The sequence below is a fragment of the Pteropus alecto genome, unplaced genomic scaffold, assembly GCF_000325575.1.
Source record: "Pteropus alecto unplaced genomic scaffold, ASM32557v1 scaffold53, whole genome shotgun sequence".
Taxonomy (NCBI): domain Eukaryota; kingdom Metazoa; phylum Chordata; class Mammalia; order Chiroptera; family Pteropodidae; genus Pteropus; species Pteropus alecto.
This window is the reverse complement of record NW_006434366.1, coordinates 2,561,266-2,573,108: the sequence shown is the minus strand read 5'-3', so window position 1 is coordinate 2,573,108 and position 11,843 is coordinate 2,561,266. Positions and strand designations below refer to the sequence as shown.

Genomic DNA, 11,843 nt, shown 5'->3' with positions numbered 1-11,843 from the left:
TGGGGTGGGGGGCGGGAGTGGGACCCACAGGACGCTGTGTTGCAGGTGCGGGTATGCCACACTGCACCACGTCATAGACAAGTCCAAGGAGGACCGGATGGAGAGCTTCTTCCTCAGCGAGACCTGCAAATACCTGTACCTGGTACGTGTGCTGCAGGATGGGCCCGGGAAGCGGCCAGGTTCGCGTGGAGCAAGCGTTGGCTCAGCCCCGCATCCAGCGTGTACTTACCGGGCGCCGCTCTGTGCTGGACGTTGCGCTGGCTCAGGGCCCCGCAGGGGCGGGCCGGGATAGCCGTGACCTCGGCGTGGTGGGGGCCTTGTCAACAGGGAGATGTCCAGTCACAGAGGGTGCATGAGGCGGTGACGGTTGGTGGGGGCCCGTGACAGCGTGGTGGCCAGGGTGGCTTCTCCGAGGAAGGCAGCGGGGTCCGTAGCTCGTGTGATCTCGGCTGGGGCCCGCAGGCCAGCTGGCTCCTTGGCCACACGTGTGTTCTCGTGCATGTGGAGGGAGAGATTTTGGACCTGGAATGAGCCTGAGGGACCATCGGGTCACTGTTCATCCCGCAGTGTGCAGAGAGGTCAGGTGACTCGCCTGGGTGCTGGAGCTGCGGCGGGAGCCCGGTCCTGCTTGCTCGCCCGCGCTCCTGCTCCGCCACACGCATGCACATGTGCACGTGTGCACGTCGCCACTGTACTCAGCACGGCTCCCTGCAAAAGGGCATGTCCTCGAGCCACCGAGGAGCACGGTTTCCTGATGGGACAGCGTGGTGACTGATCTCGGCTGAGAGTCAAAGATAGCGAGCGGGCTGTGACCAAGGTCAGCGGCCCCCAGGCCGGGCCGGCCGGGTCAGAACCCCAGAGCCTCATCAGTGGCGGCTCTGCTGCATCAGAACCTTTGGAAGTGGGCCCAGGAGTCGGTGGCTTTGACAAGGGGCTTGTGAGGGTACAAAACCACGTTTTGGAAGTACCAGTCTCATTCTTTAAAATGACACTTTGACTCTGGCGTCACCTTCCACAGAGGACCGCAGAGGCGTGTCCTGCAGCAGGCCGCACGGTCTGGCCGGTGGGAACACGGCTGTCCTGCTGCCAGGTCCCGTGTGCCCAGGTCCCCTGCTCAAAGTGCCTCAGGGTCGGGGCCTGCGTCATGCCGTGCGGCCCAGGGCTGTGGCAGGTGATTACAGGTGTCTGCAGGGCGCGTCCGGAGTGAGTGGACGGAGCCCCAGGGCCTGGGGCTGGAAACGGCCCACCCCTTTCCTCCCATTTGTGGTATAAAAACAGATAAGCGCTGGGTCTTATTTTTCCTCATTTGTAAAATACTTGAAGTGACTGTAAGATTTCTCTCTGAGATTTCTAAGTGTCTACTCATTCAGCATTTACTGAATGCCTCCCCAGCCCCCCACCAGCCCCCCATCCCAGCCTAGATGTCCTTCCCCGTGCGCCCCACGGACTCTCTCACCCCGCCACTCCCACACCCACCCTCATGCACTGTCCTCAGAGCCCAGCCCGTGTCCTGACACAGGGAGGAGCCGATGGTGGCCCACATGCTGGGGTTACCGCAGGGGATAAAACACGCTCCTCCTCCCTCCAGCATTTGGTGGTGAGGGAGGCACAGGTGGTTCTAGAATCTCAGCACAAGAACTCTCGGGGAGCACACAGGGGTCATCCAGAGGCTTCCCAGGCTGCCCAAGTTGGGGTCGTCGTCCTCGGCCTTGCAAATCTCTAGGTCGGGGTGGGCAGGTGGTAAATCGGGACATCTGAGTTTAAGCAAAATTAGTGATTCTGATTTGCAGCCGAGTTGGGAACCACGGTCATTAATTGACTCCCTTCCACCGTTCGTCACTGAAGAAGCCTGAGGGCCAAGCAGCTTCTCTCCTGAGGAGTCGGCCCGCCCTGGTGAGTCAGTCCCATGCGCTGCAATTACCAGTTGTGTCTTTTGCCCTTCCCACCAGCTCTTCGATGAGGAGAATCCGGTGCACAAATCTGGAACCAGATACATGTTTACGACTGAGGGACACGTGGTGTCTGTGGACAAGCAGCTCCGGGAGGCACCTTGGAGGGAGGACGTCTTCCCTGACGGGGGCCCGGATGGGAGGCCGCCCGACTTCAAAGCCATCAACTCCAGCTCCAACGTAAGTGGCTTTTTCCAGGGGCGGGTTGCATTTGGAGGAAGAGAAAACCCTACTAATTTGTCACCCAGAGTTCCTATAACATTCAGACCGGGTCATTTGAGAAGTTTCACAAAGCACCGTTTTTGTAGATGCCGTCAGGGGGCAGGGACACCAGGGGAGCCGTGGGACGTGTCACTCTCGGCTAAAGGGGCTGGCAAGGACAGTGGTCACGAGAGCTGGACAGAGGTGCGTGGGAAGGGCGGGCTGTCTCCGGGCAGGAGACCCTGCTCTGAGCTGGCTTTGGTGACCTCATGGGATGGGAGCCAGCAAGGGAAGCACTTGACCCTCCTCCTCCCCTCTGACCTGCTGGAGTGTCTCGTTGGCTGTCCCCACGGGAAGGCAGAAGGCCAGAAGGCCTGTTAGAGTCGATCAGGTCGTTCTCAGGCCAGAGCAGAGTGGAGTCGGGCAGAGGGTGGACCCACGGGGCAAACGAAGAGACGCTACAAAATGCCCCTGCAGCGGGAGCGGGAACCGGCAGTTGTCCGTCACCACGCTCTTTATGAAGGTGCCACTGAGGCCTTGGGTCCAGGCTTCATCCACGGTGGGCCACACTGCGACAGCCTGGTGACGGGCAGTGCGGGGACCTGGAAACAGGCCCACGGGTCTGGCAGCAGCCACATGGCATCGCGGGCTGAGTCGATCAGAAGGTTTGGAAATGAGGCTGAGGAGGAAGGCCTAGCACCAGCCGAAATGTCACACCTCCTTGTCCCACGATGCACTGGGTGCCACCTCCCTGCTCAGGAAAAACCGCCCTTGCCAGGAGTTCCGCCTGCGCCAGACGGCCTGCGAGTCAGGACATTTCCTCGAGTGTCCCTCGGAGGCCTTTGCCGGCCGTGTGTACGTGCAAGAGGCCGGAGCAGAGAGCGGTCCCCAGGCTCCCGCCAGGCCCCGGCATGCGGACAGCGGGCAAAGCGCGGCCGAGGGAGGGAGAGCCGGCACTTCCACGCGGCGCCACACGCCCGGCCGGGCTCAGCGCTCACGCACGTTAACTTACCCCCCACGGCTGCTCCAGGAGCGCGGGTGCTGCCACGGCCCCATTTCACAGACGAAGAGAGGGGGCCACAGAGGTGGAGCCACGGGCAGAGCCAGGATGGGGACGGGAGGAGACACTCATGTGATAGGCCTGAAGCACCGCGCCAGGCACTGGGGACGGGGCTGCTGAGACGGGCCTGGTTCTGGGGAGCCCGGGAGAATGTCGGGGGCGGTGCATAGCCCGCAGCACTGCGGAGAATCGGGCTTCTCAGGGGGTCCTGAGGGGTGACGTCCTGGCAGGGGGTCGGGGCGGAAGGCAGCAGGCGGGGTGCCCTGGGCCGGCCAAGGACCCGGTTCCAGGCAGCGAGAGAGGGGCCTCCTGCGGGGAGGCCGTGACGGAGCGTGTGGGAACCTTCCAGACACCACATTGGGCTCTCGAACTCTTTCCACTGAAGGCAAAAAAGGCCTTTAAATGCAAAAAAGAAAAAAAAAATCTCACTTTCAAGCATTTAGGTTTTAGCTGTGTATGAGAAGAACCGTAAACTCAGAAAAACAACAGTGTTTCCAAACAGCGAAAGCATTTTCTGCCACCGTGGGTGGGCCAAGGACCTGCAGGACGCCGCTGGGGGTCCCGGCCACGCCACGCTCGCGGGGACATCTCGGGCCCCGGAGGCCCTCTCCCTCACTTGTGGAGTGAGGGTGTCACGCCACATCAGTGCTCCGCCGCTGGGGTGCTTTTGCTCCTCAAGGGACATCGAGCGATGACTGGGGACAGTCTCGGCTGTCACAACCAGGGGGCGGGGTCATGCCCTGGGAGAGGCCAGGGTGCTGCCAGCCACCCTGCAGCCCCCAGGACAGCCCCAGACGCCCACAGTGCCCGGGCAGAGAGAGACCCTGGATTAGGGCATCCGACCGCACTTCCTGTGAGTGAACATGTGGGGTTTTAACTCAAAAGTCCCATTGTCCCTCGCTTGTTTCTTCCCAGTGCAGTCGCGTTCCTGACGAGAGGAGGTACTCCCTGCCCCTCAAGAGCATCTACATGCGGCAGATCGACCAGATGGTCGGCCTGATCTGACCCGCCCCGCTCTGTGGGGCCACGTCCGACCAGGAACCAAACCGCTGAGCCCGGGCCAAGCCGAGGCCCGTCCCAGGTGGAGGAGGACGGGAGTCTGGTCCCCGCCGGCACCGCCGGAATCCCTGCCTGCCCCTCACCCACACCTGGCAGCACCTTGCTTTCTTCAGTGTTTCTCTTCTGTTCAATAAAACACCCATTTTCCTTAAGGATGCAATTTAAAGTGAGAAGGTCCATGGAAGTTAGCTTCCGTGGCGTGCTACTGTCCCTGAGCGCAGCACAGTGGACAGGGCAGCTGTGGCTGGATCTTCGTGGCTTCACACCGTGGACCCCGCTCGAGTCTCCCTGCGCCGGCTCTGGCCGTGACACGGTGCTGCTACCTCCGTCAGAGGCTCGTGAGTGGAATCGCGAAGGGCCTGAGGTGCACGGGCATTTCTGTTGATTGCGTTCTGTCGCCCTTCCTCTGTCCTGTTGGATGATGGGCTCTTCCCCAGATATCCATCCATGGTTTGGGATCACACGGGGGAAAATCATCCAGGTATTCATTTGCATGCCTCCAGGCTCTGTCAGTGTTATCAGTCATTTGCTTATGAATAATAGTGTTATGCGAATTCTAACAGTCTCTTAAGTTGTCACCTCACGGTTTAAGAGCTTACCAGGTAGACCTTTTGGACGTACTTTACATTCACTTTGAACTTACCTGAGGAACTCCGATAGTTCCAGAACCAGGTGCCTTTTAGAGAAAGAAAAATACCTAAGAGTCTGCGCTTCCGTCTGCTGAATACTTACTAACCCAGGGTCCTCCGTTCTGACCGTGTTCGGTTAGAATTTTGTCTTTGTTTGTTTGTTTGTTTGTTTCCTGTGTCTAGTGCCAATTAACTAAGTCAGGGAGAGAAAAATGACCAGACGACCTTCTGGCACCCTCGAGCCGTTCCTCTGCTATGCAGGCTGTAGATTAGTGCCTTATGTGGTTTCCGTTTGGGCCACTGGATGTCACAGCCGTTGCTGTGGTTTTTAGCAGGCTTGTTTCATATTGCCGCAGGGTGGGACCACAGTAGAAGGTGCATGGGATGGGGATTAGGAAGATTCTGGAAAAATCTTAACCAGTCGCTGCCTCTCAGCTTGATGTTGGACGCGAGCATTTCCAAGGTGGCAGCTGAGCTGAAGCGCCGCCTTTGTTCTCTGTTGCTGTTTCCTTCGCCGGGACAGCGGGACAGGTGTCTGTCTTTGAACCCGCACGGAGCTCTCATGCAGGGCAGAGGTGGATTCAGACCCCTCACGGGGCTTCTGCAGAACCTCAGACAGCGGGACAGGTGTCTGTCTTTGAACCCGCACGGAGCTCTCATGCAGGGCAGAGGTGGATTCAGACCCCTCCCCGGGCTTCTGCAGAACCTCAGAGATTTAAATCAATCCCAATAGAAAGGGTTGGAAGCCTCTTAAAACCTTCCAACATCGCCTGTCAGGTCACTTACCTGTCACTTCAAATGATTTCATTTTAGTGTTTTTAAAACTAGAAATAAGCACAATCTAAGCCATTGCATTATCACTCAAAAGGGAAACATTTTATTCCTTAAAAATATGTTATTGTTTTTTTTTAATTGATGTATATAATTCGGTTCTTTGAGATTTCTAAAGGGATTTTCAGTAATGAATGCATCACCTCCGTCTTCTAAACCTTCACTGTCCAAATTGTTTTAAGATAAAAGAAGTAAATGCTTCTATTTTACTTTTTCTTCTTCATTCTAGAAGCACTTTATCAACATTGTCTTATCTACTGAATAGAAAATTTGCTTGGAAATTTGCTTGGAAATAGTAAATGTTTTTTCATGTTTTCCTTGGCTCAGTAAAACCCAAATGTCTCTTTAAATACACACACATGCGCACGCAGCCAGAGGCGTCCCTGTGCCCCTTCTCCAGGAAAATCGAGGTGGGACCGTTCGTGAGCATTGTGGGAGGATGGGGCACAGCGGGCCGGAAAGTGGTCGTCTTGCGTCCATTTTCTCTCTTGACGCCATCCTGGCTTCCCTGCCAGCTCTTGTGACCATGCTGACGCGTAACGCTCCAGCATCCCCTCGTGTCTGGCCTTAGGCTGCCACCCCCTTGGGCCCACGAGATGTGTTCTGTGTCAAGCCTCAAACCCTCTTGACTTCCGGGCCCTGGACCTGTCCCGGTTGGTGAGTCCGGGGTGCGGGTCACCACACTCCGGTCCTGGCCGTTGAGCTTCCGGCTGCCCACCCCGTCTAGGCGCTGTGGTGCCTGGGTGCCCAGCGCCTGTCATCAAAAGGAGGCTCTTGGAGCCAAGTTCAGAACTCGGAACGCCAACAACCAGCTGTCCCTTCTGTTCTATGTCGGGGGGTTCTGACGGGGGCCCCAGAGGCAGTCGCTTGCGGGGAGCTTTGGCAGGCTTGCCTGGCCCCCACTGCCGTCTTCCTTTAGGACAGCCGTGTGCCCGTGCCAGCCTTGCGTCCCCTGTGTAGCTGGTGTCAGTCTGCCTTGGTCACCCCGATGAAAAGTGTACGGCAGAGCCATCGTAGGAAGCGCCTTCTTGTTGGGCGTGCTGGAGTCTGGGTCCCCACCAGGTTTCAAACCGTGACAGGGCGGGCTTCGCTGCGGCAGGTTCGGGACTGGGGAAGTCCACATCCTGGAAGACGAGGTGACAGGAAGCGTTTGCTAGCCTTCCGCCGCACCGGCCTTCCCGCCAGCTTCTGTTCTCACATCCTTCCCGCGGTGTGTCCCAGCTCTTCTGCCAGAGCTGGGACCTCGCTGTTCTGAGGCTGTCCTGGGCCACGGGGTGGGCACATGTCGCTCCATCGTTTTCCGTGTGTTTATGCCCAGGCGGCATCTGCAGGTGACCGGCAGTGGGGAGTCCTTGGTTCCTGGCTGGACACGCGCAACTTGCGCCGTCCGAGGCCGGTCCTGAGCACCCCCCCACCCCCCGACACCAGCTACCCCCGCGGTCCTTCGCTTCAGGGCTGTAGACTCGGCGTCAGGCGTTCTCGCCCTCTTTCTGGACGGCTGCAAATGTCTTTCTCTAGAGGCTTCCGGTCGCGCTGGCGGACAGGCAGGGCCGGCCCGCTGCCCTCAGCCGTGTGGCTGAGCAGGGACTTCAGAAAACAAACCTCGACCTTTCTTTTCTCTTCCGCCCCAGACATCCAGCTCCACCCTCGTGCCTCTTCCCTGCAGGGCAGGACCTTTTTGTGAAAATGAGGGCCAGGCCGGGCAGTGTGTCGCCAGGATTTGCAGGGCTCAGGGTTATGTCCCCACTTGCATTTAGATGTGACTCTGGTGACAGTGTTCTCTACCTGTGGACCTTCCTGACTCATTACCCCTCTCTCTTCCTGAGAGGCAGAGAAATCAGATTTTTTAAAGGTATTTTGTTGTAGCTTTACAGAGCAAAATATAAACTGCATTTTTATTTATTGTGCACAAGGAAGATAAATCTGTTTTTACAAAAAAATCTAGAGTCGGACACTCTGGAAAAACCTATTGAAATATTCAGAAGCTTCTCTCTCTGTAACGTGCAATATGCTTTGCAACTATAGATGATATTTTATGTTTAATCTAGAAATAAGAAATGTATTTAAATTAAAAGGGAGCTTTTTGTAAAAGGACCAAATGTTCTTTTATAAATGTACTAAGAAATATCTCGCACTTTGAAATTTATTAGGATTTTTATGAGTAATTTTTATTAAAATATTTTTTTTGAGTTGTCATTTTGTCTGTCCTTTACGTGTACACATTACATGCAGGATAAACAAGGGAAAATCTTCAGAGGAAACCATAAAACTAGGGGAATAAAAACTGTTTTCACAGCTAAGCCCTGAGTAGCCCCACCCCGTGTTTGTTTGTCACCTGGCAAGCGCCCTTTGTAACGCCCTTTGTCCCCTCCCTGCCCTCCTCCCGGCATCAGCCTCCCCAGTCCCGGGGCTGACTTCAACCTGTGGGAGTCAAGTGAGATGCGGAGCCCGTTCTCTGTCATCCGCAAGGCAGTTCATTTCTGCTAGCCCCTCGCGGTGAAGATGGGGTCGATGTGGGGGCCACTGGCCCAGGGGGAGCACGGGCCAGGAGGGTTTCAGAGGGACGGCCTCCATGGGGATGGGAGCTCGAAGAACATTGCCGATTCTGCCCCACACCATCTTGGTGCCCCAGCTCTGTGTCCCAGGCAACTCCGATGAGCCTTTTCAAAAACCAAGTTACAGCAGAGCGAAGGAGAGAGCCAGGAGGTGGACAGCGCCTTGCTGTGACACCGAAGCCCCAGCCATCGGCCCTCTCGGCCCGGCGGGTGTGTCTGAAGCCCGGGATTGGCCCCGCCTCCCCTCTCCAAGATGCCAAGTCAGAGAGTGGAAAATGTACATATAAATAAGTGGATGGAAATAGTTTTTTGTTGTAAATATTACATATACTAAAATCTATAGCTATAGATATCTTAATCCTTTGAGCTTCTGAGCAATATACCAAAATTATGCGATAATTTATTGCACGTCCATGTCTCGGGCAACTCCAATGCTGAGTCCGTTTAGAAGACTCTGTTTTGTTGACAGGTTATCAGGCTCTCTTTCAATTTTGTTGCAATCAGAATTGGAAACCACCGACTTGCAAAAAAGATTCATTATTTCGATATTTGAATCATTTACTTTTGTAATTTCTGGAGTGTATTCCAGAAAGGCCTTCCAAGATTTATCAGATGATTATTCATTGTACTTGTAATTTTTTCGTTTAGAGGTAACTTGTATCATCTGAAATTCTCAAAGTGCTGGGAGTTTTAAAACTATTAACTTCACTATCTCTCCAATAATACATTAAAAAAAATAAGTGCCTTCATCTCGTCACCTCCCTTCAATGTATTTGCCTCCAAACTCTGGAGCTGTAGACGTAACTCATTCAGTTTAGAGACTGGATCCGCCCTGTAACTGAGTTGGAGAAGCCGGTCCTTGTTCGAGCTAACCAACCCTATCGGCTCATTGCTGATGGGAGAATGCTACCTTCATTTTCCAGTCCTAATGACTGTGTTAATACCTGTCACTGCGGTGACCAGCATCCCCCTTCTGAATCCCAGTACAGAGGAATGTGGCCGCCAGCTTGCCGTAGGTCGCTGCAGGAATGGAGGAAGGTGGTTCCTTGTTCCTGTGTCCACAGAGGGGTGCCACCTCTGTGCCGGCCATTGTTTGCCCACAGCGGGGAAGGGATGAGGCCGGTTATTCCACGGAAAATATGACACGTCGACCCTGTGGTGCCTCAGAGGTGTTGACGTGCGTGGGCTGCGTACCCAGAGTAGTGGAGTCCTGATAAAGTGACAGAGGGGGCTGAACTGGTGAGAACTGGCAGGTGTCAGGTCGCACCTCAGGGGAAAGCACTAATGCATCCTCTTACGATGTGCCGACATGCCCCTTGGGACGGCTTCAATTTGAAGGACACTGTCAACTTTTCCATGTCTCGCAGGAGTCGATCCGGGATTTGGAGGGGACTCTTTGAGAAAAGTGATATAAAATTATGAAGGCAATTTTAAAAGTGCAAAAGTGAGTATGTATTTAGGATTTAAAAAATCAACAAGTCACAAATATTAAAAAGCTGACAAATGCCCCAATGACACAAAATTCATAAAAATTACAATGTTTTGATCACAATGACTTGATTCACCGTTTTTGTTCCTACATTTTCTGATACATACACTTTGATTCCTCTCGGCATTTATATTGATATATGTGCACTCCATGGCTCACATTTATATGCCCCTTCCCTAACATGCTCTCAACCCTCTGGTTGCAGAACCTCAGCTTCCTGGCAGCTAGAGCGAAAAGGGAAAGTAGTTGAGTTTTTGGCCTCTCATTGTCCAGCCAGGCCAAGCCTGCTTCTTCAATAGAAGATGAGTGGTTCTGAGCCAGAAGAGTTTATGTGCATTTATGTAAGGGACGTTCCACTGAATTTCTGATTGCGTTTTTTAAAAAGAACTAAAATAGCAATAGCCAGCATTTATTGCTTAAATTTTGAGTCTGAAACACAGCAAGCTTTTCCCATGTGTTATCTCATTAACCCTTAGACTAAGCCAGTGAGGGAGGTTCAATCATTACTCCGATTTTGCACATGAGGAAACAGTTTCAGAGAGGTGTAGCATCAGCCCCAGGTCACCCAGCCCGGAAGTGACGGAGCAGGATTTGAACATGGAACATCTGGCTGCAGCCCCAGATCTTAACCACAAGCTGTATCTTACATGCAGCATGTGGGACCGTTTCTTATATGGGCTCCCTGTTAAGTTAATTAATATTGAAAAGTGAGTTATAGTCTTTTCAAGGAGCTTATAAAAATCTTCAAATAAAATATTATGTAGTGATTGAATTTAAAAGACAGATTAAAAAAAAAACTCATAACTCTGATAAAGATCTTCTGGGGTGGAAATGAGAACCCTGTGCGCTTGGCAGATTGCACCCCGAACCTCCCCGAACCTCAGCCGGGCCTGTTTCACAAGACCTAGGGGCCCCTAGAAGCCCTGAGATAGCCACTCACTCTGCTTTCTCCACTAGTAGCATCGTTTTTATTTGTCGGGGTTTTAATGTGGTCTGAATTTCCCCCCAAAATTGGCCTCAGCCTCAACCACCAATCTTGGTTGCCTGTTTTTCCTCAGTGGGAGGGTTTTTCAAAGTTTTAAGGCCTGGTTTGAATTACCAAAAGAACTCGCTCAGCAGTGTGTGAGCATGGTTTGGGGAACAGGGGCAAGAGGGAGGTACGGAAGCGTGAGCTTCGGCCACTCGAGTGCCCAAGGAGAAGTGACATATTTACACGAGGGGAGTGTCGCCATCGGAAATGCAGGAACTCAAGACTCAGCTCCTCATTAGTAAAATGCAAACTACTGCACACCTGAGAGTTTGGCAAAAACCGATAACAAGGCGCTGGTAAGGATGTGAGTGACCAGGACCCCGCTCCCCTGCTGGTGGGGACACAAACTTGCGAAGACGCTGTAGGGAGAGTTTGGCCTCCCCCAGCAATGCTAAATGTGCACGTGCCCCGCGACCCAGCAGCCCATGGCCTGTACCCCTCAGGGCTGTGTGAGTCGTGCGATGGGGTGGCCCCGGCAATTCCAATCCTAAGCCAAGTCATCCTGAGCGGGGATCCACACACTAGGGACCACGGTCCAAATCCGGCCTGCCGTCTGTTCTGTTTTGTTCAGTAGTTTTGCCGGGGCGCAGTCACGCCCGTTCGTGATCCCCGGGTCGAGGCCACTTTCCCAGCACGAGGGCAGAGCTGAACAGTCATAGGAGAGACCGTCTAGTTCGTAAGCTCTAAATATTTATTAACTGGCCGTTTCTGGAAAACGTTTGCCGATGTCTGGTCTAGGGGGTCCGTTGCATGTGGGATCAGCTGACGTAGGAGGCTGTTCATGGCAGTATGGTCTGCCAAAGTAAAAAATTGGAAAACCACCCAAATGTCCATGAAAAGGGGTCAATTTGTCCAATGGGAGATTATAGGGCAGAGAAGCAAGTCATGGTGGTTCCATTGAGATACAGTGTAACAGCAAACAGAACGGAATTTATTGCTTAGAGATATAAACACGGGCGGAAAGCCACGAAGAAAAATGATTATCGTAAAAAGCAGCATGGCTGCTCACTTTACTTTTACCCCTTATAGAGTTTGAGATG

The 11,843-nt window shown here is 53.7% G+C and overlaps 1 protein-coding gene and 1 long non-coding RNA gene across 2 annotated transcripts in view; both read left to right on the top strand.

Moving 5' to 3' along the window:
* Positions 1-4,435, top strand: part of EDEM1 (ER degradation enhancing alpha-mannosidase like protein 1) — a 19,792-nt gene extending 15,357 nt beyond the window's left edge. Inside the window, exons 10-12 of the mRNA XM_006909191.3 lie at positions 46-142; positions 1,950-2,129; positions 4,126-4,435. Coding sequence (XP_006909253.2) covers positions 46-142; positions 1,950-2,129; positions 4,126-4,215 — 367 coding nt within the window. The 3' untranslated portion in view covers positions 4,216-4,435. The remainder of the gene's footprint in view (positions 1-45; positions 143-1,949; positions 2,130-4,125) is intronic.
* A 345-nt stretch (positions 4,436-4,780) lies between these two features.
* On the top strand, positions 4,781-7,925 carry LOC107195477. Its single transcript, XR_001516633.2, has 2 exons — positions 4,781-5,473; positions 5,570-7,925. It is a non-coding gene; the product is annotated as an uncharacterized LOC107195477 (long non-coding RNA).
* Positions 7,926-11,843: the final 3,918 nt, after the last annotated feature.